The 26,063-nt window shown below is 42.9% G+C and overlaps 1 protein-coding gene across 1 annotated transcript in view; it reads left to right on the top strand.

Moving 5' to 3' along the window:
- The window catches only part of UBE3C (ubiquitin protein ligase E3C), a 172,185-nt gene that overhangs the window by 133,720 nt on the left and 12,402 nt on the right, over positions 1 to 26,063 (top strand). The window contains exons 19-22 of the mRNA XM_065398772.1: positions 912 to 1,124; positions 19,162 to 19,350; positions 19,460 to 19,526; positions 21,014 to 21,144. Coding sequence (XP_065254844.1) covers positions 912 to 1,124; positions 19,162 to 19,350; positions 19,460 to 19,526; positions 21,014 to 21,144 — 600 coding nt within the window. The remainder of the gene's footprint in view (positions 1 to 911; positions 1,125 to 19,161; positions 19,351 to 19,459; positions 19,527 to 21,013; positions 21,145 to 26,063) is intronic.

The following is a 26,063-nucleotide window of genomic DNA, read 5'->3' as shown; positions in this document are numbered from 1 at the left end:
GTTTACAGGTTATAAAAATAAAAATCCATCAATGATGTTGGGAACTGAAAATCAAGGTGGATTCTTTCATACTCTCACGTCAACAATAATAAATGTTTAGCCAGGCTAACTTATGCCTTTGATTGCTCCTATGCCCCACCAGTGACTTCAGTTTGGTATGTTGCACAGGTATAGCTGATAGGCATTGTAATTGGAAATTTGCAAATCATGTTGACAATGCACAATAAGGAATAGAATCCAGCCATTTCTCTTTCTTAGCTTTGTTATTTAGTAACGTATTTTGTTCACCAAAGTATGCAACATTGACTCTAAGTACAGAAAGAATGAAGATCTGCTATTTATTAGTAAGAGGCAATTTTTACATAGTTATTTTTCAGAGTAGAATCGCACTCACGTTTTACCTTTGAAATGGCTGGCAAATTAGAGTTAAGAATGGAAACTCTGGAATCTGCTTCACAGTAGCTGTATGGGTTGACTAATGGCATAGAATAGACATCTTTCATCTGATCTGAAGACATTCTGGAGGAGGTGGTTATTGGCACTGATAACCCTTGTTTTTCTTGTAAATGAATGATGGTGTCTAACAGGTTCCCAGCAACTGTTATATTCATAGTGTCGATATATGTTAGAAAGAGTATGAAAATGCCATGGCTTTTGCAATGGGCAGATAACTTATTTGTAAAGTTTTAAAGCATGATATTTCAATAGCAGGATTGTTAAAATATCAGACTACAGTTGCACATGTAAATGGATACAATACATGGATATTTTTACACCAAGAGGTTCTATTCAGACATTAAATTAAGGGAAAGTTACAGAAATGTAAGAAACAGATGATAGATATTAAAAATAACTTTCGTAGTACCCATAATGAAAGCTAATGTAGTTTTCTTAATTGTTCTTATTCTTAGGCACTGTATGAAAATATGCTGGTAGAGCTGCCATTTGCTAGTTTTTTCCTCTCAAAGTTGCTGGGGACAAGTGCTGATGTGGACATTCATCATCTGGCTTCATTAGATCCAGAAATGTACAAAAATTTGCTTTTTCTCAAGAGCTACGAAGGGGATGTAGAAGAACTTGGGCTAAACTTTACTGTGGTGAATAATGACCTTGGGGAGGCACAGGTAAGTGTGGCATTTTTTCCCCTTCCCAGCTTGACAAGTTAATCATTAATTTCCCTACTACATTCGTATTTGGATGTAAAAGTGATAAGGCACATGTGTGACAAGTGCTGTTTGTGCAACTTTAAGTAAAGAGGCACAGTGATTCTGACTATTTCAATATTTGGAGTGAATAATAACTGATCCTGTACTTATCAAAAACACAAAAAAGACTCTCATTTGTGTCAGCATTGCTTATTTGTTGATAAAAAGACTGATAGTTCTAGTAGTAAATTGCCCCAAATATCCTAGTCAATTTCTTGAACAAAGTATTTTATAATAGTAGGAATACTTCCTAATACGCTGTGTATATTTTTCCTCACTGAGTATCTCTAATGCTGCGTCTTCTGCTGTTCTGATCTTCCCCAAGTAGTAAGTGTTGGAAACAGACCTGATTTTTGTCAATTTCACTGCTGCCCACAAGGTTCTGAACAGCAAAGCTATGAACAGCAGCAGAATCACAAGAGCAGTCTATCTGCATGCTTCTCATGCAGATTTTTCAATTAACACTCCAATATCAGGATATCCTTTAGTTCTCAAGCTTAAGCAAAGGAGTGATTGCTCTCCTTTGTAAAGTGCTTTGAGATCTACCCATGAAAAGCGCTATATAAGAGAGATGGTATTTTTACATCTCCTGTATTACTTATACTTGCTCCAAAATAGCAGTCTTCACAGTTTTGTAATATATAGCGGCATCCTCTTTCAGGGCCTGATGTTAGTTTGTACCTCTTCTATAAGAAAGGAGGCCAAACAGATAACTTGGGACCCTTCTTCACACTTAGATGTAGTAAGCCTCATAGTTTTTCACTAAATAGTGACCAGGTAGACCTCTGGGTCCTCTTCATTTCTCAACTCAGACAGGGAAAGCCTGAGTTTAGTGGCAGCCTGGCTAATGAAACGGTCAATGAGCCTCTGCAGCAGCCACTCCTGGAATTTGTAACTCTTGGTTCCAGTGCTCCTTCTTGCAGCAAGTCTGGGTTCTGGTACTTTTGGCGTACTGCTTAATCTTGCTGCTGTTGTTTCTCCTGTTCCATCATCCATTTCTCTTCCGTTTGCAGGATCTTAGAACCTGACACCCTGTTACATTCTTAAAGTAATATCTTCAAATTTGGGGATCATAAATCACATTGAAAGGTGGCCAATTGCCTAACATAAATAATAGTTCATGTAAAATGTAATCCATTAACATTTATTTCTGGATTACACATCAATATGCTGAGATTTGTGAGTTATGCATGTCTGTATAACAACATCCAAAATTGAAAGCAGTGATCCAATATACTGTTGTATGGGAAATCATTTTCTCAATTGTATCCATCTACAAATGTTCATGTCAAGTGTTTTGCAGTTGCCTTAGAACTGTCCGGTCAGTGGACTTAGTTTTATCACTTATTGATACTTGGTTGCTAAGGTCACCAGATATACAAAGTGGTTGCCTCTACTTATAAACATGAGTGTTTGTGATAATAAGCTGCTATTTGTTTTGTTTTAAGTATTAGTCCAATAGCATGAATTACTCCTTTCAGAGCATTTAAAAACTGAGGGTTTAATAATACAAACAAAAAACAATTCAACCCCCAATTCAAAAAGTTATTATTTCATGGAAGGATTCCAGTCTCTGATCTATTATAACACATCTGGTCCATCTGTACTCAGAAAGTCAGCCAAACATCCAGTGGAGAACGTAGAACAACAAGCAGCTGGAGAGATTAAAAACAAAAAGCTGCCAGGAAGAGCATTGAGGAAGATTCTTCTTGATGGAGATGCTGCCAGGTGTAACTATTAATACCAAAAAATTGTACCAAGTGCATTCTTGCCAAGCAGTTTGAATTCAAATTCTCTACCAAGGGGGTGCAGTTAATAGTAACAAGGGTTTTGATTGTTAATTGTAGAATATCTTTAAAAGAAAGGTTGAACATAAAATGCACTTCTGAGTAACTAACTGAAATTCTGTCAGGTTGTTTAAAATTGAGTGTTCTTGTTTATACTTGGATAAAGAACATTTTAGCCTTGAAGAATGAGACCCTCTGGATTTTAGTGTAATTGCTGCAGGACTAATTGATTTTTTAATTATCTTCAGCATTTGAGTATTGAGGTTTTTTTTCTAGTTTTACTTTAGTATGCTAATAAACCTCATGTAGACAAATACATTCTGTCCTGTGTTTGATCACCAGAGCTTGCTTAAGCATTGAGTACTAATTAACTGTATTAAGGTAAGGCTAATTCACTTTGTCTGGAAAAGAGCTGAGTATTTAATTTATACTATATGTCGAGTGTACATTATCTCTAGTTTTCAGCTAAACAACCACTTTAGTTCCTAATGAATTAGTGCCTAATAAATGCACCATAAATCTACCATTGTAAATAGCTGTCTTCATAACAGTGCCCACCCAGCAGCTGTGGCACAGACATTATCTACAGTGAAAGTCACTTTCAGTAAGGATTCTATCAGCAAGAGAGGTTGGAATTCTATTACCAACACATTAGGTCCAGTCCAACAAGGTGCTAAATGCTCTCAGTTCTCATGGACTTTCAGTCAACTTGAGGTTGCACTCATTAGGATTTCTAGTTAGGAGAAGGAACACTGTACCAGGCCATTTGAAATAGCAGTAGCTCCTGATAAAGAGGTAGCTCCTGCAGTGACACTGGCCTGGTTTTTCACTGGGGGCTCAAGTGCACAAAATGGCAGCCAGTAAAAAAAGTCTCACGGGAAAAGGCTCCTCCCAAATAGCTATGTATATTGACTCTAATTCTTTCTGTACTTTAACTCCTGGTTTGGCAGCTAAGAAACTAAAAACTCTTGTAAAATGCTCAGAACATAAGGATGAGACTAAGTTCAAACAGTCTTTACAAAAAAAAAAAAATAGGAAAACGCTTTCCTCTTCCTCAGAGTCCTCTTTGTCCAATGAGGAAAGTGAACTCAGTCATTTGTTTTGCTAAGAGTTTGAGTCTTCCAGCTAAAGGAGACTTTTTCCCCTTTTAGACCACACACAGGGTAGAAGGTATGATAGATATGACAATATCTTGGACAAACCTTATTGAATTAAGTTTTGTAGGCGTTCATTGTATTAGAAATGCAAATGTTTATGTACTGTGGATGGAGTGTGTGTATTTCCACAGGAGGGGAGACCACAGCCTTCCAGGAACTAAGCCCAGTATGGGGTGGTTAGGCAGCACCTCCAGAGAGCTGGCAGCGTCTGGAGGGAGGCTTGCATCTACTTGTTCAGACTGGATTCTTCAGGGACCAACAGACAAAGGGAGAATGTTTGATTAAATAGCCTGAGTTAAAACTGACTCAGGGCTTTTTTTCTGATCCAGCAGACAAACAGCACCTCTGGTCCAAGGGGGGGGGGTCCCAGTCCTTAGGGAAGAGTTGGAGGGTCTTTGGCCCGCTGAGACCATACAAGATTTGGTGGCTAGTTTTGAATAAAAACTATTATGAACTGGTGATCTCAGGAATACCCCCTGTGTGGGGTTTGAAGGACAAATCACCAACCAGAGCCCTTGTTGGAGGTGATCTCTGGAAGCTTTGTTAATGTGTGTAGGTTCTTTTGTTGTTCGAATGTTTTCTTTGTAATGCTTTTACCTTAAGAACAAAAGTGCTTGCTTAGAAAGAACTATGTGGTAACTTGTATGTGCTGGGAATTACACTGATTACCATCACTGAGGAGAGAAGCGAAGCAAGCCTGCTTAGGCACTCAACTTTTGGGGAATAATACAGTGTAGGAATGGAACTCTTCAACCTGGAAATATCCCAGTCCCAAGGGAGAGAGAGACATGTATTCACCCAAGAGAGGTGATGGCTGAGGAGCCTGCTGGACCATCAAGGGGGAATCAGGTGCCCTGAGCTGTGACAGAAGATTCTCTGAGGAAGAATTTTGAGGCCTCAGAAGTTGCTATGAAAGCTTCTGTCTCCACAGAAAAGGAACAAATTAATGCATCAGAGTCACTTCTTCTCATCGGTGGTCAGCTGCCTCTGGTTCAGGAGTCTGGTTTTGGGCTGGCAGTGTGGGGCATGGGCATGGTGGCAGTGCAGCCCCTCCTTTCTCCTTCGACACTCATGCAGCTGGTTATCAATCCAGATACATATGTCAGTGTACATTTCCAAGCCCATGGGAGGCTCCATGCGGGCTAATTTGTCCTTGGCTTCCTCACTCAGCTCAATTCAGAACTGGTATAGTAGGACTGCCTCACTCAATTCCATGTCTGCCACGAGCCAGTGGAAATGCGCTGCATAGGATCATAGTCAACCCCTGACCCTGTCAAAGCTTCCAAGGATGGCTTTGGCCATGTGCGTAGGATGGAGATCACTGAAGATGGTGGAGAAGGCCTGGAGGAAGGATCCCCAACACTGTCAACATCACATCATCTGGCTCCAGCAGGGGAGAGAACCAGTCCAAGACTTCTCCTGTCAGCAGGCTGATTACCTTGTTAGCCTGGTCGGGGGGTTAGGTCCAGGGACGGAGCATAAAGACAGGTGACTCTGCCAGCATTCCATTTTTGCCAACTACAAGTTTCATACCTGGTTCCATCCTGCACTGCTGACAGCCTCCCAAAACCCTGCAGCTACTGATATGGTCCAATGACTTCACCACATTCAGAAGCAGCTGAAGGGTCAACTCAACAAAACCAAGGAAGTCTATAAGAAGCATGTGGACTGTCAGAAATAGAAAAGCACAACTGGACAAAAGGTGTTCTATCCTCCAACCATCTCCATATGGGCAGGCTGTCTCACAAGGTGGATCACCAATATCATGGGCCATATCAGATCTGCCAGTGGATTAACCATGTAGCCTTTAAACTTCAGCTACCTAAGTCCCTTAAAATACATCCTGTTTTTCACATCTCGCTCCTGAAACTGCACACAGAGAACCTGTTATCTGGTCATGTATAGCCACCACCTCTGCCTCTTAAGGTCCTGGGTCATGAAGAGTATGTTGTCAATGCCATTCCGGGCTCCAAACTCAGACAAGGCAAGTTGTGGTACTTGGTGGACTGGGAGGAATACAGCCCTGAAGTGTTTGCCAGTCACATACATGCCCCGTAACTGGTGGAGGCCTTTCACAGGACCCATCCTGATAAGCCTGATCAGGCAACATTTGAGGGCGGGCAGTGGTGTGAGGCTCCGTGGGGCTAGAACCTGGATGTGCTGGTCACTTGAGTGCTGCATCCACACCACCACCCAATGGCTCTGACAGAGCATTGTTTTTATAAGGCTGTGAGCCTTATGGGATCAAGCGCCATTGGATGTCCTGTCCATGGAGGTCCTGACTGGCAGAGCCTACTCTGTTCCTTGATTGGCCCAGGCACACTATTCAAGGCCTAGGGGAAACACCTGTAGTCTGTCTGTGCAACTAGGTGGCTTGCTGCTGCACACAGACCTTGCTGCACACTCCTGATACCTTGCCTTGCTCCTGATTTCTGGCCCCAGCCCTGCTCCTGATACATAGCCTCACTTCTGTTTCATGGTTCCCTGCTCCGGTCCTGACACCTCTCCCTGACTCTGGTCTATTAACCCTACTGTGGTTGACTCCCTTGACACTGAACTGATGCAGCTCATCAACTTCGACTTCAGCCTGACTCTATAGCGTCACACTAGTACGGACTGGTGCTTCTGGCTTTGACCCTCTAGACTGAACTCAGACCATGTTCCCTTCAGCCCAGGTATTTTAGCATGCTGGCTTGACCAGAGCTACCCACCACTGAGAAGCACACTCCCAGCTGCAGGATAGACATACCCTCAGAGAGTGCTCTTTCACAGCTCTCTGGTAAGAGTGGAACTGAGGTCGAAAGATCCACCCCAGATTACCTGACCCCCTGCAAATCCAACAATGCTAACTTAAGATGACCACTTCCTCCCCTCACAACAACGTGTAGAGGGGACATTATCTTTTCTTAAAATATGCATATCCTCTCTCTGCCCCCAGAATGCCCCAAACACCCTTCCTTCCACCTTCTGTGGTGGAGGGGCCAGATTTACACCAGCAGAAAGTTCCTTTGCGCAGGGGGACTTCTCCACCAGCTGCCTCCAGTTGCTCTAAGCCCTCTTTGCACCACAAATTGTCCTCAGAGAACTCGGAGAGTCTTGCTCTTGGATTTATGCACCAGAAGTCGGAGAGCTTTTTTTCCTTTCTGACACTTGGAAGAAAGGCTTACTAACTTACAGTACGCAGAACAATATGAAATACAGGATCTCAGAAAGAAACCTATCAAACAAGGAACAAAGTCTCATCCAAATAAATAAAATTCATTGTTTGACCTATGGCCTCCCAGCAGGTAAGTGTTCAGAAGCTTCTCTACTTATGTGAAAAGCACATAAAAAGCCAGACGTTATCATTTGAGCCCTTTAAGAAACACGAAGGGAAGGGGTTGTTTCAGGCAGGATGGTATCTCACTTTTAATTGAAACTGTAGTTGACATCCCAAAGGCCTGATCTGGGATATAGAACCACATGAGGAAACTTCAGTTTAATAACCGTAGCATCCTGTTTTTAGTCCTGCCATTGGACTATTTTTATGATTTTCACTGAGCCTTCATAATTGTATTTTAAAGTAAAATCTCTCGATTATTTCAGTGCCATTCCTTAACATGTCTGGTAATCTCTTTGCAGTGGGCATACCATATTGTTATTGAATTGAATTATGCTCACTTGAGCAATTCTATTGCCAGCTCCAGACATGAGGAAATAATTCAGAGGTCTACACCGATGGACTTAAAAAAATTTTGGGGGGCAAATCTAAAATAATTATTCGCACCTTCAAAGTGTCTAGCTTCATAAAACAAGTGAAAGTTTCGAATTTTGTTTTTGCTTTACTTGTAGGAACATTAATGTGAATTAAGCAAGCTGTTGTTTTTTCCCCCTGAACATGTTTTCTCTCTAAAAAACACATTACATAGGGGTATTGAACTTTTATCGAGATAAATGTCTGAGATCAATTACCAGTTGATAGTTTTAAACTGGTGGCTTTGTTCTTTTTTTATTCCACCTGGATTTTTTGTTATCGTTTTAAAGAAACACACAGTTTCAATACATGAAATAGAGTTATTTTAACCTACTGAACCCACATTGTATATTATGCCTATTATCCACAGAGTAATGATTTTCTTCAGACCAATTTCTTTTGAAGTTTAAATGCATTGTTTTGGTAAAGAACCTCTTAAAGTACTTAGGAAGATTTTTGGAAGTTTTTTAACTTTGACATATTCAAAATGAAAATTAAAACTGTTTCTGTAAGTGTGCTCTTTTTGAGATGCTTTCCACTGAGACTTCATACATAAGTACCCACACTGTTCTCTTGCACCATCTAGTGGCAAAAGTTGAACAGACAGAAAAGGCAACAACATAGCCTGTCTTAAAGATCTATCAGCCTATCATGTCATTGCTAATGGAGGGTGTCTGATATACACCCAGGTGAGTAGTATAGCTTTCAAAGTTGAGTGGCAGGTCTACAGTAGTCCCATTTGAAATTCTAACTAAATAAAGGATGGGTTAAAACTAAACTACACCTATATCCACAAAAACTTTTTTGTCAGCCCAAACTTTGCCCCTTGTGCAAAATACCTTTGGGTCTTCCTGGCATCGTGTGCCTTGTATGTCTGTCATATCAGTCCTACTACTCAGAGTAAGACCCCACTGTTTGAGTACAGATGATAAAATTGATCCCATGTTGGTTGGAACACTAGGAACATGTAGTTAGCAAAATCTCCAAGGATCTTCTTTTCAAGCAAATGTCTTTACTTTTGTCTGTGGTATCACAGTTGTTTGCCATGGAAATGTTACTGTGTCAGAAGCAAGATTATTTATTGCAGTTAAAGAAGAAATAGGAACCAGAGAACTTATTAGGAAACCAGGATTCTGTTTTTTTTACATTTATTTATTCAGATTTTTAAAATACATCTATAGGTGCCCATGCAGCATGCTCGGCACCTAGCTCATAGACTGAAAATTACAGTGTAAATCTAGATAAAGGGCTGTCCATAACTATATCCACTTCAAACTACACGGCCCTGAACAGAGAAGGGGAAAAGTTGGGCTTTTCAGCATGCCGGGATGGTTAACAAATCCAGGCTCTGGTGCACCAAGTGCAGGAGTGAGTTCCAAATTCAAGGAATCCTCACAGAGGATGCCCTGCCAATTGCTATTCAGGGAGCTCTAGCACAAGTGTTTTGATTGATCTCAACTATCTTGTAGTAAAGATTAGGGAAGAGGAGAGCTAATAGAAAATGTGATACACAAATGGAATAGTAGCTAAAGATTTGTTTATGTGCAGAATTTGAAAAAGTCATGAGACATCTATTGGTCTTTTATTAAAACAAACAAAGCACCTTTGTAAGATGGGTACAAACAAACACACATTTAATATGGCCAAATGCAATGTAAGCTATACTTTCAAGATTAGGAATTGTATTCTATAAAGCAGTGACCCTGAGAAGGACTCTGAAACCTAGCGAGGGGAGTGGGTCTCAGAGCTCAGGCCCCAGCCCAAGCAGGAATGGTTACACTGCTATTTTTAGTTGCGTAGCACGAGCCCGAGTCAGTTGACCCAGGCTCTGAGAATTGTTTTCTTGCAGGGTAGATATACCCTAAAAGAGCTCAATCTACTTAGTTTATCAGACAGAAGGTTGAGACGTGACTTGATAACAGTCTGTAGGTTCCCACATAGAGACGATATCTAACGAGAGCCCTCTTTAGATTAGCAGATAAAGATATAATCAAATGGCTTGTAGCTGAATTCAGCAAAATTAAAATTGGAAATAAGACACCCATTGTTAACAGTGAGGGTAATTAACATTGGCACAGATTACCAAAGTATGTGGTAAATACTTCATCAAGATGTGAAGTCTTTAAATCAAGATTGGCTCTTTCTAAAAACTATGTTCTAATTCAACTATAAATGTATTGGGCTAGATGCTGGAATAGCTGGATTGAATTCTGTGGCATATGTTGTTCGGGAGGTCAGACTAACAGACCATAATGATCCCTTCTGGCCTTAAAAATCTATGAATCAATAAAAATAATGCTGCTAAAGCTATACAGATTATCATATTAGCACTCTTCATTGTGTGTAGTACTAGAACATCTTATAGCATGAGATAGTGTATTACATAAAGAAGCCATTTTTATTAACTCTTTGGACCTGTGTGTTCAAAGCTGTGACCACTAGCGCACCAGTTCAAAATGCAGTGGAGGGTAGTGTCTGGAAAATATTTGTGTACCAGAAGGGAATTTACCTATCAAATCAAACACTTTTAAAAGGGTTAGGGAATGTTTACACTGCAAGTGAAGGTTCAGTTATAGCACAGGTAGGCATACTTATATTAGCTTTAATCTAGCTAGCACAGGTAACAATAATACTGTACATGGGGTGGTACAGGCTAGCATCCATGGTACAAGTCCAGTGTGGGGACACTGGATATGTACTCTTGTTGCTAGCCTGTGCTGAAACCCATGCCACTAAGCCTTCACTATTGTTACTTGTGTTAACTAAATTAAAGCATAGGTGTGTCTACCACTGCTGCAATCACACCTTTACTTGTAGCATAGACATAACCTTAGGCTACATCTTCTCTTAGAAGTGTAGATGGGGGGGAGGGAGGTTCCCAGCTCACATTTATGTATCCACACTAGCTCTGCTTGAGCTAGAGTTCTAAAAATAGCAGGGTAGCTATGGTAGCATGGGCAGCAGCTTGGGCTAGCTACCCTAAGTATGTTCCTGCATGGACCCCCAGGTATGTACTCAGCAGCTAGCCTGAGCCACTGCCCATGTTACTGCAGCTACACTGCTATTTTTAGCATGCTAACTTGAGTAGAGCTAGCGCAGGTATGTCTGTGTGAGTTGGAAATCGCACCTTCCAGCTCCAAGTGTAGATCTGGTCTTAGGGTAGGTATGTCTACACTGGAACTGCAGGTGTAACTTCACGCTCAGGTAGTCATAGAATCGTAGGACTGGAAGGGACCTCGAGAGGTCATCTAGTCCAGCCCCTGCATATCCACACTAGCTCTGATTGACTTAGCACGCTAAAAATAATAGTGTGGTCGCGTCTGCACAGGCAGCAGGACAGACTAGCCACCTGAATACATGCTTAGTTTCTCATATGAGATTATAAACGAGGTGGCTAGCCTGTCCTGCTGCCTGTGCCACCACAGCTACATTGCTATTTTTAGCACACTCGATCAGAGCTAGTGTGTGTATGTGTATCCAAGCTGGAAATTACATCAGCCCCAATGTAGGAATAACCTTAGAGTCACAGATAGTTTCTAAAAGCATCCCCAACCCTAACAATCACCGCTGTTTGGTTGCTCGCTCAGCAAAATTATTCTCCTTTCGTGAAGGATAATATTAAAAGATTAATGGCCTTACTTTAATCCTGCTGTATTTGGAATATTTCAGCATCCATATTGGAACCCATTTTATATCTTACTGATAATATTGTATATCCATTTGCAAATCAATAGTTTTGCATGCCAAAGTAGTTTGATAAGCTTATTTATTTGTAGGGTTTTTTAGTACAGGAACAAAACCTTCAAGTACTGTCCCTGTGGGTTCTCCACTTCGGGTGTCGGTGCATCCCAGCACTGTTGATTGGAGATTTTCGGTAGCAGTGTCTGGTCGGGCGTGTGCATGCACAGTAGCAGTCTCGCAGCACCGCTGTTACCTCATCTAGCACGCAAATGCCCTCGACCCCTTCAGTTCCTTCTCAACCGTCCTCAGCTTGACACGGAGTCCATTAGCGTTGTCACTGTAAACCTTCCAATAAGGTTAGATAGCTTAGTTTTTACCCTTGTTTATTAACAATCTGTTACTTACTTAGTATAGTTAGTTAGTTAAATCTAGTTAGATAGCCACTAAAAAAACAAACTTTCATTTCCCGTCCCCCAGTTTTCACCAGGGACGTCTCAAATATGCCTGGCTCCCCAGGCTTTAAAAGATGCACTTCATGTAAGGACGCGATGCCAACCTCCAATTGTCACTCCCTTTGTGTCCGATACTTAGGTGAGTCGCAAATACCGCAGAAGTGCGCTCACTGTAACAATCTTAAAGCTAGAGCAAGGAGAGATAGGGATCTTTGCCTTTAACTTATTCTAATGGAGAAATCCCTCACTCCAACATCAGACCCCGGACAAACTGCGACAAGGGACTCCCCGGGCGCATCCTCCATGGGCAGACTAAATGCCAACACCTCTATAAAATTGAGGCAAACGGCCATGTCTCCACCGAGCCGAGAACAGTTATAAAAGAAACGGTCTCTGGTGAGATCTCTGCCTGCAGTGCCGACCTCCTCCAGAGTAAGCACTTTTGACGCACTGGGCTGCTCCGGGACCTCTGCTGGCAGGATAAAGGAGTTGAGTAACAGGCACAAAGCAACATCCTCCTCCATGGCACCAACTACCCCTACAAAGGGCACAGTACCACAACCTTAACCACCTGTGATGGCTTCCCCCACTGGCACTGAGTTCATTGGCACCAACCGCGAAACCGCCGAGACCTGCATCCACAGCACCTAAGAAGGCTACACACAAAAAGTCTGCACCAGTTTCGCTTCCACCTAAAGAGGCGGCACAGAAGGATACAGCATTGCATACGTCGGCACCGATCCCCCTTATGCACTCGTCAAACATGCAAGTGTCCTCTACACCCGGATCTCCACTGCTTGGCATTGCCTGCTCTCTGGTACTGACGGCACCTGAATCTCCTATTGCTCGACCTTTTTTTCGAGGAGGATGATACACAGGAGGCAGTTTTCTCTTCTGGACACTCCTCTCCAGCAGGCACTGAACCTTATTATAGACCATGGGAACAGAATACCAGGGATCTGCTCCCATGGCTCGTAACCCATGGATGTGCCCTCCCATGCCATTTCCCATTCAGTTGCTGCAATGGGACCCATGGGCAGCCTACAGGTCTCAATTCCACAGACGACCTCCTACTCAGAGGAAACCCATACGCTCTGCAACGACATCAGTACCCAAACCTTCTGAGGTAACAGAGGAGAGGGAAGAAGACCACAGAACAAGAGACATCCCCAGCTCACAACTCCTCTTCTTCCCCTGATGAAGCAGTTATGCCCCCGCCTCCCACTACTAAAGATGACTTAAAGCACTTTCAGGAGCTATTCTGGCAGATGGCACAGAGTCAGAACATTCCTCTTGAGGCGATACCAAGGACACAACACCAACTCCTCAAGATCTTACACATTTCTTCCATGACGAAGATAGCATTGCCCATAAACGACGCTTTGATGGAACCTGCAGAAATGGTGTGGTAAACGCGTGCCACCATCCCCCCCAAACAATAAGCATACGGACAGGAAATACCGTGTGGCATGGATTTCCTCTTCGCACACATACAACCTAACTCCTTAGTAGGAGAGGCAGTTAACCAATGGGGCAAACATTCTCAATTCAAATCCACGCCCCTAGACAAGGACTGGACGAGATTAAACCTCTTGGGGCGCAAAGAGGTTTAATCTTCGACTCTTTCATTTCGCACGGCCAATTTCACAGAGTTACTTGCCAGCTACGACCACGACAATTATACCAAATTGAATGATTTTGTCCAGGATATTCCAGAGGGGAAAAAAAACCACTTCCGAGCCATCGTCAACAAGGGCCAACTTATTGCTAGAACAGAGCTGCAGGCATCCCTTGACGTGGCAGACACAATGGCATGCACAACGGTGACAGCCATAGTTACATGCAGGGCATCATGGTTACACTCATCGGGTATCCCAAGGGAACTTTAGAACAAGGTAGAGGACCTCCCCTTCGATAGGGAAAAGCTCTTCTCCGCTAAGACGAATGAGGTCCTCCATTCCATGAAGGACTGTAGAGCGACACTGTGGACCCTAGGGATCTACACGCTCCCTAACAGGCTTTACAACCGTAACAGGGACAACACATCGCAGTGTCAGTAGAGACCATATGACAATCAGAGACAAAGGCACAGACCACAGAAACATCGCCCTAACCAATCTCAGGCCACGACGTCCCAAGCGCCACCAAACAAGATGCAATTTTGAAACATTGGTCAAGGGTCTGACTGACTTTCCCCGACCACCAGCGTCATCGGCTTTGACCATTTTACCAAACGTAAGCCTCTATCACCACAGACCATTGGGTTTTAGAGATCATTTGAACGAGTTATACCATCCCCTTTACCTCCATCCCACCTACCCACCTCCCTTCCCCATCCCTCTTCAGGGACCCTTTTCACTAGCATCTATTGAGACAAGAAGTACATCATCTACAATTAGGGGCCATGGAACAAGTTCCACCACAACAGAGGGAAGAGATTTTATTCCCATTACTTCCTGACTCAAAAGAAAAATGGGGGTGGAGACCCATACTACATCTCAGAAAACTCAACAAATTTGTCCATACCCACAGATTCAAAATGGTCACACTGAACTCAATCATTCCTGTGCTGGAAGAAGGGGACTGGTTCTCAGCCCTTGACCTACAAGATTCGTATTTCCACATTACCATCCATCCCCCTCACAGATGATTCCTACGATTCACAGTGGGACAAAACCTCTGCCATTCGGACTGTCAAAGGCTCCACAAGTCTTTACCAAAACCCTAGCGGTGGTAGATGCTCATTTGCGAGACAGGGAATATTGATATTCCCATACTTAGACGATTGCCTGCTAAAAGGCACCACACTGACAGATGCATTATGAATTACCGTATATACTCGTTCATTAGCCCGTTCGTTTATAAGCCGACCCCCCCCCCCCAAATGGATAGGTAAAAATAGCAAAAACTGTGTGACCCTTTCATAAGCCGACCCTATATTTCAGGGGTTGGAAAACTTTGGCTCCTGGCCCATCAGGGTAAGCCGCCGGCGGGTCGGGACGTTTTGTTTACTTGGAGTGTCTGCAGGCATGGAGCCCCTCCAGGTAAACAAAACAACAATGTATTAGATATTCAATTCAATGATTTCATAAAGTTTAAACTCATCAAATTTTGGTGTAGACCGGTTTATAAGCCGACCCCCGCTCTTTGATGCGTCACTTTTTTACCAAAAATATTCGGTTTATGAACGAGTATATACGGTACTCGACAAACCATCTCTCTCTTTCACTCCCTGGGGCTACAAATCAACTAAAAGAAATCTACCTTAACTCCTGTACAACAATTAGACTTTATAGGAGCGCACCTGGACTCAGTGGAGGCCAAAGCATCAATACCGATGCCCCGGTTCATAGCAATGACCTCCCTCATATCGGTGGTCTCAGGCAGCCTATGGGTGTTTGCATGCACCTGCCTACAACTTTTGGGACATAGGGCAGTCACCACTTTCGTTGTAAAACACGCCAGGCTACACGTGTGCTGCCTTGAAGGATGGCTGAGCTCAGTATATATCGCACAAAAACAGAGCCTAAACAAAAGATTCACACCGACCCCCGAGGTTCTACATTCACTACGATGGTGGACAAACCCAATAAATGTTTGCTCAGGCATCCCGTTTCAGCAGGATCTGCCATCCATACAAATCACAACAGATACCTCACTGATCAGATGGAGAGCTCACCTAAACCAATATACCATCAAAGGCACGTGGTCCCCCACGGAAACACATTTATAGATAATCTGCTCGAATTACATGCGGTCTGCAATGCATGCCTACATTTCCTCCCTCTTATACAAGACAAAACGATGAGGGTCCTGATGGACAACGTTGCGTGTACATTCTATATAAACCACCAGGGTGGAGCACATTCCTACTCCTTATGTACAGAGGCCTTAAAACTATGGAACTGGTGCATAAAACACATCACTATTACAGCAGCATACCTCCCGGGTTGGCTGAACATAATGGTGGACACATTAAGCAGACAGTTTTTCCAAGAGCACGAATGGGAACTGAACGACGAAATAACACATCATATTTTTCACAGGTGCGGATCCCCATATATAGACCTGTTCGTGATGCCAGCAAACAAGAAATGCCCAAAGTTTTGCTCGATCCCTAGGGGACACTTCAAATGGAACGCTCCTCTCCTATACGCATTCCCACCGATACCGCTAATCTTCAGAGTAATACACAAAATACGAACCGACAGGGCCAAAATAATACTCATAGTACTGACATGGCCCAGACAGACTTGGTTTCCTTACCTGACACGAATGGCGAGCTGTACGTCGTTCACTCTCCCTTGCCGATGGAATCTTCTCTCGCAGGAGGACAGTCAAGTTCTCTATCTGGACCCGGCAAAACTTCACCTGAAGGCGTGGTTCCTTCATGGCTCCACCACGATGAACTAACCTGTTCAGAACAAATAAAACAAGTGTTGTTAAACAGCAGGAAACACAACATGCGTACTGCTTACCTCCAAAAATGGAAAAGAGTCTTCTTATGGTGCTAGAACAAACAAATATCTGCAAGCCAGGCACCACTTCCACTAATCCTGGAATATTTATTATCCTTAAAGAACTCAGGGCTTGCTATGAGCTCGCTTAGAGTTTATCTCACTGCCATCACGGCCTTCCATCAACAGGTAGACGGCACCTCAATGTTCACTCACCCGATTACTAAGCCATTTCTAACGGGCATGCAGAACATGTACCCAGACATCCGAGAACCCACGCCAGCATGGGACTTAAATTTCGTTCTCAAAAGTCGAACCCTTAGCCACATGCTCATTACTTCACTTATCTATGAAAGTGGCATTCCTGGTTGTCATTACATCAGCGCAAAGAGTCAACAAGATAGAGGCTCTCATGGCTCACCCCCCGTACACAATATTCTTCAAGGATAAAGTAACACTTAGAACACATCCTAAGTTTATGCCCAAAGTATCGTCTTCGTTCCACCTCAACCATCCGATTCACTTAGCTAAATTTCATTCAAAACCACATACTAACACTCAAGAGGCAGTCCTGTACACATTAGATGTTCGCTGTGCCTTGGCCTTTTATCTGGACGGAACAAAGCCCTTCCAAAAATCTCCTAGACTTTTTGTGTTGACAACAGAACGATCAAAGGGCTCTGCCATATCTACGCAAAGTTTATCTAAATGAATATCCAACTATATCTATATGTGCTATTCACTACACAACACTGAAGTCCTTCTGGGCATCAGAGCCCACTCGACAAGAGCTTTATCTACCTCCATAGCATTCCTCCACAATGTGCCCATTCTAGACATCTGCAGGGCAGTCACCTGCGCCTCCGAACACACATTCACGAACCACTCCGCAATTACTCTCGGTTCAAGCTCAGACACAAGACTAGGCCTCACTGTACTAGCCTCAGCAACTACCTCAACTACGAAGTCCCTTCCGTCCTCATGAAAGCACTGCTCTACATTCACCTGAAGTGGAGCACCCACAGGGACAGCACTCAAAGAAGAAGAGAAGATGACTCACCTTGTGCAGTAACTGAGGTTCTTGGAGATGTGTCCCCTTGTGGGTGCTCCACTACTCACCCTTCTCCTCTCTACTTCAGAGTACAAGCTAAACACTCCATGGTAGAGAAGGAAATGAAGGGGTTGGGGCATGAGCGTGCTAGATGAGGCACCAGTAGCGCCACAAGACTGCTACTGCGCACCCTGAACCAGACATTGCTACCGAAAATCTCCAATCAGCGGCGCCAGGACGCACTGACACCTGAAGTGGAGCACCCACAAGGGGAAACCTCTCGAAGAACCTCAGTTACCGCACAAGGTGAGTAACCTTCTCTTTTCAATATGATGAACAATTATGGGCCTGTTTTTTCAGAGATGTGGAGCATCCACAACTCCCATTCACTTAGGTTGGAATTGTGGATGCTCAGCATCTCTGAAAAATCAGGCCCATAATTTTTCATCACTTCACAATTTTGATATGAGCCTGATGTAGAGAAATGTTGAGCACCCACAACTCCCATTCACTTAGGTTAGAGTTGTGGGTGCTCAACAGCTCTCTAAATCAGGCCTATATCAAAATCGTTACTTTTGGCCATCAGGAATTGGGATTTCCTTATTGTAATGTGATGTTGCAGAATGCACTAGTACCAGTGTTCTCTTTACCAAACAGTTAAGCTAGAACAGCACAGTCCAGCCAAACTGAGCCTTTTTAACTGCTTCCTGAGGAGAACTCTGAGGTTCATACACTTGTGGAAGCTACTCCTGTTCCCAGGGATAAATATCGATGATGAATGCCTCGCCCCACTGAAGTCAATGGCAAAGCTCCCATGAACTTTAACAGGCTCAGGATTTTGCCACCAGTCTCTAACTCAGTGGTTCTCAAACTGTGGGTCGGGACCCCAAAGTGGGTTGCGACCCCATTTTAATGGGCTCACCAGGATTGGCTTAGATTTGCTGGGGCCCAGGAACGAAGCTGAAGCCCGAGCCCCACCACCTGAGGCCAAAGCCTGAGGGTTTCAGCCCTGTGTATTGGGACTCAGGTTACAGGCCTCCCGCCTGGGGTTGAAGCCCTTGGGCTTCAGCTTTGCCTCCTTCCCTTCCCCCCGCCTCCCCTTGGGGTAGTGGGGCTCGGGCAGGCTCAGGCTTTGGTCTTGAGGGTCATGTAGTAATTTTTATTGTCAGAGGGGTGTCGCAGTGCAATGAAGTTTGAGAACCGCTGCTCTAGCTGATTCATAATACTCTATTTAGTATTTTACACCTCATTCTTCCTAGAAGTGGAGTTTCTGACACCTCCCAGCCCCAATTACTTTATGGTATAATTAGGCACAGGTGTGTGTATATATGTATACCCAGTTTTACACAAGTACAACTGGAGGTCAGGGGCTGAAAAATCAGGTCCTGTGATACCTCACATCTTATACCATAATTTGTACTGCTTATATATATATCAATATGTAGTAATACAGCCTCATGATATTCTTTTCTCCAATTTCAATGATTTTATAATATGTTTGTTATTTTCAAGTATGTAAGTCATGTCCTTGAGTTTTCTGCGGCTCATTTTTGGAAGCGTAAGTTTTCCATTTACGTGCAATATATAGAATTAGTGTTTACCAGGATTATGAACCAATACATATTTTTATGTTTACAGGTGGTTGAACTGAAGCCAGGTGGAAAGGATATTCCTGTCACCAGTGCAAACAGAATAGCCTACATCCATCTTGTAGCAGACTACAGACTAAACAAACAGATTAGACAACATTGCCTTGCATTCCGACAGGGTCTTGCCAATGTTGTTAACCTCGAATGTCTTAGGATGTTTGATCAGCAAGAAATACAGGTACTTCTGTTTAGCTATGTTGGAGAAGTGTTTGCTTAATAATTATTTCAAAACTGAAAAAATTGTTCAATTTCTATCTCAAATCTTATCTAATTTTCACCACGTGCAGGTTTTGATTTCTGGTGCCCAGGTTCCCATTAGTCTGGATGACCTTAAATCCTTCACAAACTATTCAGGCAAGTATATCACAACTACACAAATGAGCTATCATGGCTGATTCACAAATAAAGAATTTAAAAAAAAATTTCTTTACATTTTCATCCTAAAGCATCTTCTTAGAAGAGGAGATGGAGCCCAATCTTGCCCTTTTGATGTCCGTGGCAAAGCTCTCAAAATGAGAGGCCTTTGGATTCCCTGAATTTAAGAGGGTTGGAAAAAATAAGATCAGATTTATCAAATGTGGGTAACTAGAGTTACACAGATAAACCCATGTTTAGGTACCTAGGTATAAATAAGTGAGCACTGCAGCTTTCATTGACTTCAATAGGAGTTGGGAGGCTCAACAGCTCTGACAATAAGGACCCAAGTGACTTTAGATTTCTGTTTCAACCAACGCATTCAAATACTTATCGTTGAAGGAGTCAAGAAGGGATAATTCTTCCGCCCTTAATCTGCGAGCTGCCCATTGAAAACACTAGTCCTCAGTGAAAGGCTTTGCTCAGGGTTGCAGAATTGGACGATACATAAATGTCAATGCATGTTTTAAAAACTGATTTTGTCTGTATTATATTCACCCTTTCCTGGGTATATTGATTTATAGGAGATATACAGTCATACTCACCCATTCCCATTACTCTTTCTGTCCTACCTCTTTATAATAATTATTGCATAATCAGTTGTGAAAACGACTAAACAAATTTTGTTCAAACCCATTTATCATGCTCATTTGTCTCATACCCATCTCAGAAAAGGTCTTGAATTAATATTTTAAGTCTGCTAAAAGTATTTTATTTCTGAGTAATTCTTTGAATCTCCATTTTAATCATAAAGAAATGCTTTCCTCAGTATTCTGCACAGCGAAGTTTTCTTGCATGTTATGATTTTACCCAAGTCCAGGAATGTATTTTGTGCAGTGAAATGTTCTTCCATTATAAAAAGACAAATTAAATCACACATTGCATGGCAATTCTGTGCATTGTCAATTCATTAGTACCAAAATACAATCCATCTTTTTTCTTTCTACCAATGAATATTCAATCCGTATAAAAGCATATTATGATTGTATAAATGGCTACCTTTGAATATCCTAGCTATTGCTGTCAGTAGGCTTTCAATATTCTCATTTTTCATTTTTTTTTTTTCAATTATTTTTACTTTCCTTTAAAAGAATTGTTACTAGTAATGTTACTGCAAAGGGAGCCAGAAATTTTTTTTTAAATGAGATTCATCCTGTAAAAGTGCAATTAATAGGACTGGACGAAAATGATGCAAAACACAGATACTAAGGGAGGGAGAAGTTTGTGAATTACTAATGTCCAAAGAGGCCTGCAGGTGATAGTGAACAGCAAATCAGATGAATTGGCATGATGCTTTTAATTTCTTTCAACCTGACTAGAACTGATAGGATAGTCTCTAAAATGATATATTAAAAATAGTTTGTCTACTTGCGTATTGTATAAAACGGATTTGTTTTCTTTTAAAATGTTTTAAAATTGTATTATAGGTGGATACACTGCAGACCATCCTGTAATTAAAATATTTTGGAGAGTTGTGGAAAGCTTCACTGATGAAGAGAAACGCAAACTACTCAAGTTTGTAACAAGCTGTTCTCGACCTCCTCTGTTGGGTTTTAAGGTACACACCTTGCTGAATTTTGATTAAAATTAATTACATGGCTTTGATTAGAGTGCTTGTCCAGACTACTAGTAGTATCCAATTATCACAGAAACAAACTGGCTGGTTTAAAATATGGACATTTATATCTTTGGGAATTAAGAAAACGCAAGAAAAAAGTCTGTTTATAACCACAATTGCTACTTAAACATTTGCAAATGTGCATAATGAGTATAGTTAATCATATAGCTTACAAATATTTTTGTGAAACATTATTTCAGATTCATGCATTCTGACTGGAGAGTTCCTTTAGGTGGGTAGTGGGACTTTGCAAGAAGTACACATCATTAAAAATGTTTGTACTTTGCTGTGAAGGATGCTTGCTGCACTGCTTTTACTGCATCTCATCTCGATTAATAGTGTACATAAAGCAGCATTGCCATCAGTTTCAGGGAACAGATTGATTTTAGCTTGAATGTGTTCAGAAATAGGCAGAAGAGGATTTAGGATATATCAACATCCACTAAAACCCATCAGCATTTGAATCCGGGAACATATTTCTCATGTTTCCTTTTGAATACCATTTATCTGCTTATACTTCATTACCCATCATTCAAATATTGTGCTAACAAGTAGCTTTTCTTAGGCTAGGTCTACACTACCCGCCTGAATCGGCGGGTAGAAATCGATCTCTCGGGGATCGAATTATCGCGTCTCGTCGGGACGCGACAATCAATCCCCGAATCGACGCTCTTACTCCACCAGCGGAGGTGGGAGTAAGCGCCGTCGACGGGGAGCCGCGGAGGTCGATTTTGCCGCCGTCCTCACAGCGGGGTAAGTCGGCTCCGATACATCGAATTCAGCTACGCTATTCGCGTAGCTGAATTTGCGTATCTTAAATCGACCATCCCCCCCCCCCCCCCCCCCCCGTAGTGAAGACCTGCCCTTAGACTGCTATTTGCAATAGAGTCTGAATGTGGAGAAAATGTTTATCTGCCACTTGTAAATATTAGTGATGGGTCTGTGCAGATCTCAATCTTAAAATGTCTTCAGGGATGTTCAGACCAGTGGTTTTGGTTTGCTCTGTTGTAATAGAAGCAATTCTGACCCAAATCTGGCTTTGGATTCCAATTCCTCTAGAAGTTTGGGAATGTTCAGTGCTTGTCTTTAGTGAATATATTGTAAAGAATAGACTGTTGAATGTCAACGCAGTAGTACAGTAATAGTAAATATGTTGTCAAACACTATAGTACTGTTCTGTCTAACAAATTAATACAAATCTGTGCTTATCTGGAATGTATAGACAGTCATCAGTGCAGACAATCACTTTCAAATAACACTTTGATATATTGCTCTCTTTCGCTCTTATCTTAGATGTATTGCTGAATTAACTTACTCTTAGGCTATACAGTTAATAACATTTCACATTATAAGGCAATTTGAGGTTATATTTAACTAGCAATGGAGTGGTAAGTCATTTTTCATATTTTCTGGATAAATATAGGCTTATGTTCTAACGGCAGATGAATGCAAGTTCTGTGTCAAGTATTGCAGTTCTTATCACTATTAGATTACAAAATATCTGTACTTATTTCTATTTAGGGTTGTGAGTGAGATAATTTTCTCGCTAAATAAATATTTCCAGAGCAGTTTTTAACATTATTTTAAATAAGAACATTATGCAGTTCAGATGAGTGCAACAGCATGGAGATGAGGAAAATATATTTGGAGTTCTGCACACTTTCACCATACATGATATATTAAAATTAGACCTAAAAAACCTATGGTAAAAGAACTGTATGGTTTCAAAGTCAAGCACTAAGAAGTTAGGAAGTGCCAGAATTGAGGTTGCCTGTGCAGCTTTAATTCAGCCCTCTTGTGTGTATGCATTATGATACGGGCTTTTATTACATGATCACATACTATTTTTTCCCCAGGACTTCTGCCCCACTCAGTAAATGAGTAATTATTTAATATTTCTTTTGATCACCATTTAGTGTGTGGCTCCAGGCACTCCATACAAGCCCCATCTTAGAAATGTCCACCAGGAAGTGAATAATTCTAATGAATATAGAATTATTCATTTCCTCGTGGACATTTTTTCTGTGATGCTGTCACTGTAGTATCTGAGTGCTTCACAAATATTAATACATTTATTCTCCCAACACTTCTGTGAGATTTGATGGTGCTGTTGGTTTCCCCATTTTGCAGCTGGGGAACTGAGACACTAAGAGAGAGAGGCCAAAATTTTCCATTAATTTTGAGAGTTTTGTCACAGAGTGATACTAGCCCTTTAAGAGGGAGCAGGGCCAGTGCACCTGTGACTGGCCACCTGACCCCAGCTGAGCTGTAAAAGAGGGCATCTAGGTATAGAGAGGGCGAGCTTGGGTGAGTCAAGCTGTGAGCCAGTCAGGAAAGGGGCAGAGAGAGTGGAAAAGGGGCCCTCACTGCCTGCTCCCTGGGACTAGGGAACCCTGGAGCAGCAGGATTGCCAGAGTTCCCTGGAGGGGAAGCAGAAGGAACCTGAGAACTAAAAGGGCGAAAACCTCTGAGAGCTGTAGCCTGGGGTAAGTTGAGGAACTGTATGTTAGTTGATTTGACATTGTTTGGACAGTAAAACTGCATAAAAGGGACTGTGGTCATGGCAATGAGTCCTTAAGCTGGGGAGAAGCCCTTGTTACAGTGCTCAACTTGGGACACCTGGCACTTGATTTTTTCAAACTACTTCACATTTTTATAGCACTTTGTGTGTTCAAAGCACAGCTCCAGTGAATTTTTAATTGCAGCTGTAAGTACTCAGCACTTCTGCAGATCTGGCACCAGGTGTTTCACATTGGAAACCCGAGGAACTCACAATTAGTGGCCAACTGTGAAAAGTTTGTTTTAAGGGACTTGTCCAGGTAAGGAATCTACTTCTCTAGGGTAGCATTCAATTTCTTTAATCATGAAATCATGAGGATTTCCTTAATCCTGTAATCGGTTGCCTCATTCACTATACAACCCTGAGCACTGAATGAGGCCAGGATCCTGTGGAAAACTGATATGTGATCATGTAATTAAAAAAAAACAACGAGGAGTCCTCGTTGTTTTTGCTGATACAGACTAACACAGCTACCACTCTGAAACCTGTAATTAAAGACCGTATCATGATGCACAAAGGGCTAAATTAAGGTTGAACAAGCAGCCTTAATTCTGGCATTTCCTAACTTTTGTGTATTTGGCTTTGCAACCTAACATGGGGATTTTTTTTAATGTTATTTCCTAATTTTAAAACATCTGGAAAAAACACATTCCATATGTAGAGTCATACTGACTCCTAACTTGGGTCATCAGCAGTGTTCAGATGCTTCGATCCACAGCATATACCTCTTACACTTTAAGTAATCAAGTTAACTGATAACAGTAGTAAGTTGTCATCTGCTATGTGGATCCAGTCACTAGAGGCAGAGGGGGGAGACACTTTGCCAATGGGTTTCACAGCTTTTTGCTGACAGCAAAATAATGTGAAAACTGAGGACTGCTGTTTTCAGTTCCATATTCTGCAGGGAAGTGTTCTCAAATGGCTATATAGACCCTTCTTCCGCTGTGCCCTTCATCTGTCCCTCACTGCTTCTATCAACCCATCCCCACTTCAGCTCCTCCACCTCTTTCCTTATCCAACATCTACTGGCTCTGCTTCCCCTGACCTCTCTGCATGGGTGTGTGACTGCGTCGTCGTCCTCACTTGCCTGAGTGCCAGTAGCAGGGGAGCATTGAGAGTGCAGGAGAGTCTCCCTGTTCCCAGTTCCAGAGCCAGATGTGGCTAGAACAAGGGTGGGCAAACTGTTTGGCTTGAGGTCCACATCGGGGTTCCGAAACTGTATGGAGGGCCGGGTAGGGAAAGCTGTGCCTCCCCAAACAGCCTGGCCCCCGCCCCCTCCCACTTCCCACCCCCTGACTGCCCCCCCGAACCCCAACCCATCCAACACCCCCCCCGGCTCCTTGTCCCGACCTCCCTCTCCCGGGACCCCCAGCCCCTAACTGCCCCCCCTGGGACCCTACCCCCTATCCGACCCCCCCTGCTCCCTGTCCCCTGACTGCCCCGACCCCTATCCACACCCCCGCCCCCTGACAGGCCCCCGGGACTCCCATGCCTATTCAACTGTCCCCTGACTGCCCCCCGGGACTCCCTGCCCCCTTATCATACTGCTCAGAGCACCAGTACTGGCAGCTGCGTCGCCCGGCCGGAGCCAGCCACGCCACTCCGCAGTCTAGAGCACTGGAGCAAGCCGGCGGTTCTCGCAGCCGCATTGCCCGGTAGGAGCTCGCAGCCCCGCCACCCAGAGCGCTGGCAACACGGCGAGCTGAGGCTGCGGGGGAGGAGGGACAGCAGGGGAGGGGCCAGGGGCTAGCGTCCCCGGCCGGGAGCTCAAGGACCAGGCAGGACGGTCCGGCCCGGAGGCCGTAGTTTGCCCACCTCTGGGCTAGAAGGAGCAATTGCAGGAAAAATTTTGCTCAGTCCTGGGCTGTAGCATGCTCAGTGCAGACGGTATCTTGAAAGAATTGATCTGCCAAACTTAAGTCTCTACTGAACATGTGAAAACTGATTTTTCAGAAGCTTGTAACTGCCCAGATTCTGGCATATTTTCATGGAGAAAGCAAAAGGCACATCACTGATATCAGGGCGACTACTCTGCTAAATGTTAAGGGCTTTCTCTAAGGCATGGTGATACTAGAACACCTTAACAAAATGGTTGTAAGAATTTTTTAACAACATAATTTTCCCTGGCCTCATTCTCAGCAATGGCTGAACCATTGTGGCTGAAACGCTCCAAAACGTTCAGCCTGAGATAGATACAGTCTGCCTGTGGAACTCCTTGCCAGAAGATGTTGTGAAGGCCAAGCCTATAACGGGGTTCAAAAAAGAACTAGATACATTCATGGAGGATAGGTCCAACAAT

This window comes from Emys orbicularis, chromosome 2 (assembly GCF_028017835.1).
Source record: "Emys orbicularis isolate rEmyOrb1 chromosome 2, rEmyOrb1.hap1, whole genome shotgun sequence".
Taxonomy (NCBI): Eukaryota; Metazoa; Chordata; order Testudines; family Emydidae; genus Emys; species Emys orbicularis.
The sequence above is the reverse complement of the archived record's forward strand: the minus strand, read 5'-3'. Positions and strand labels throughout refer to the sequence as shown.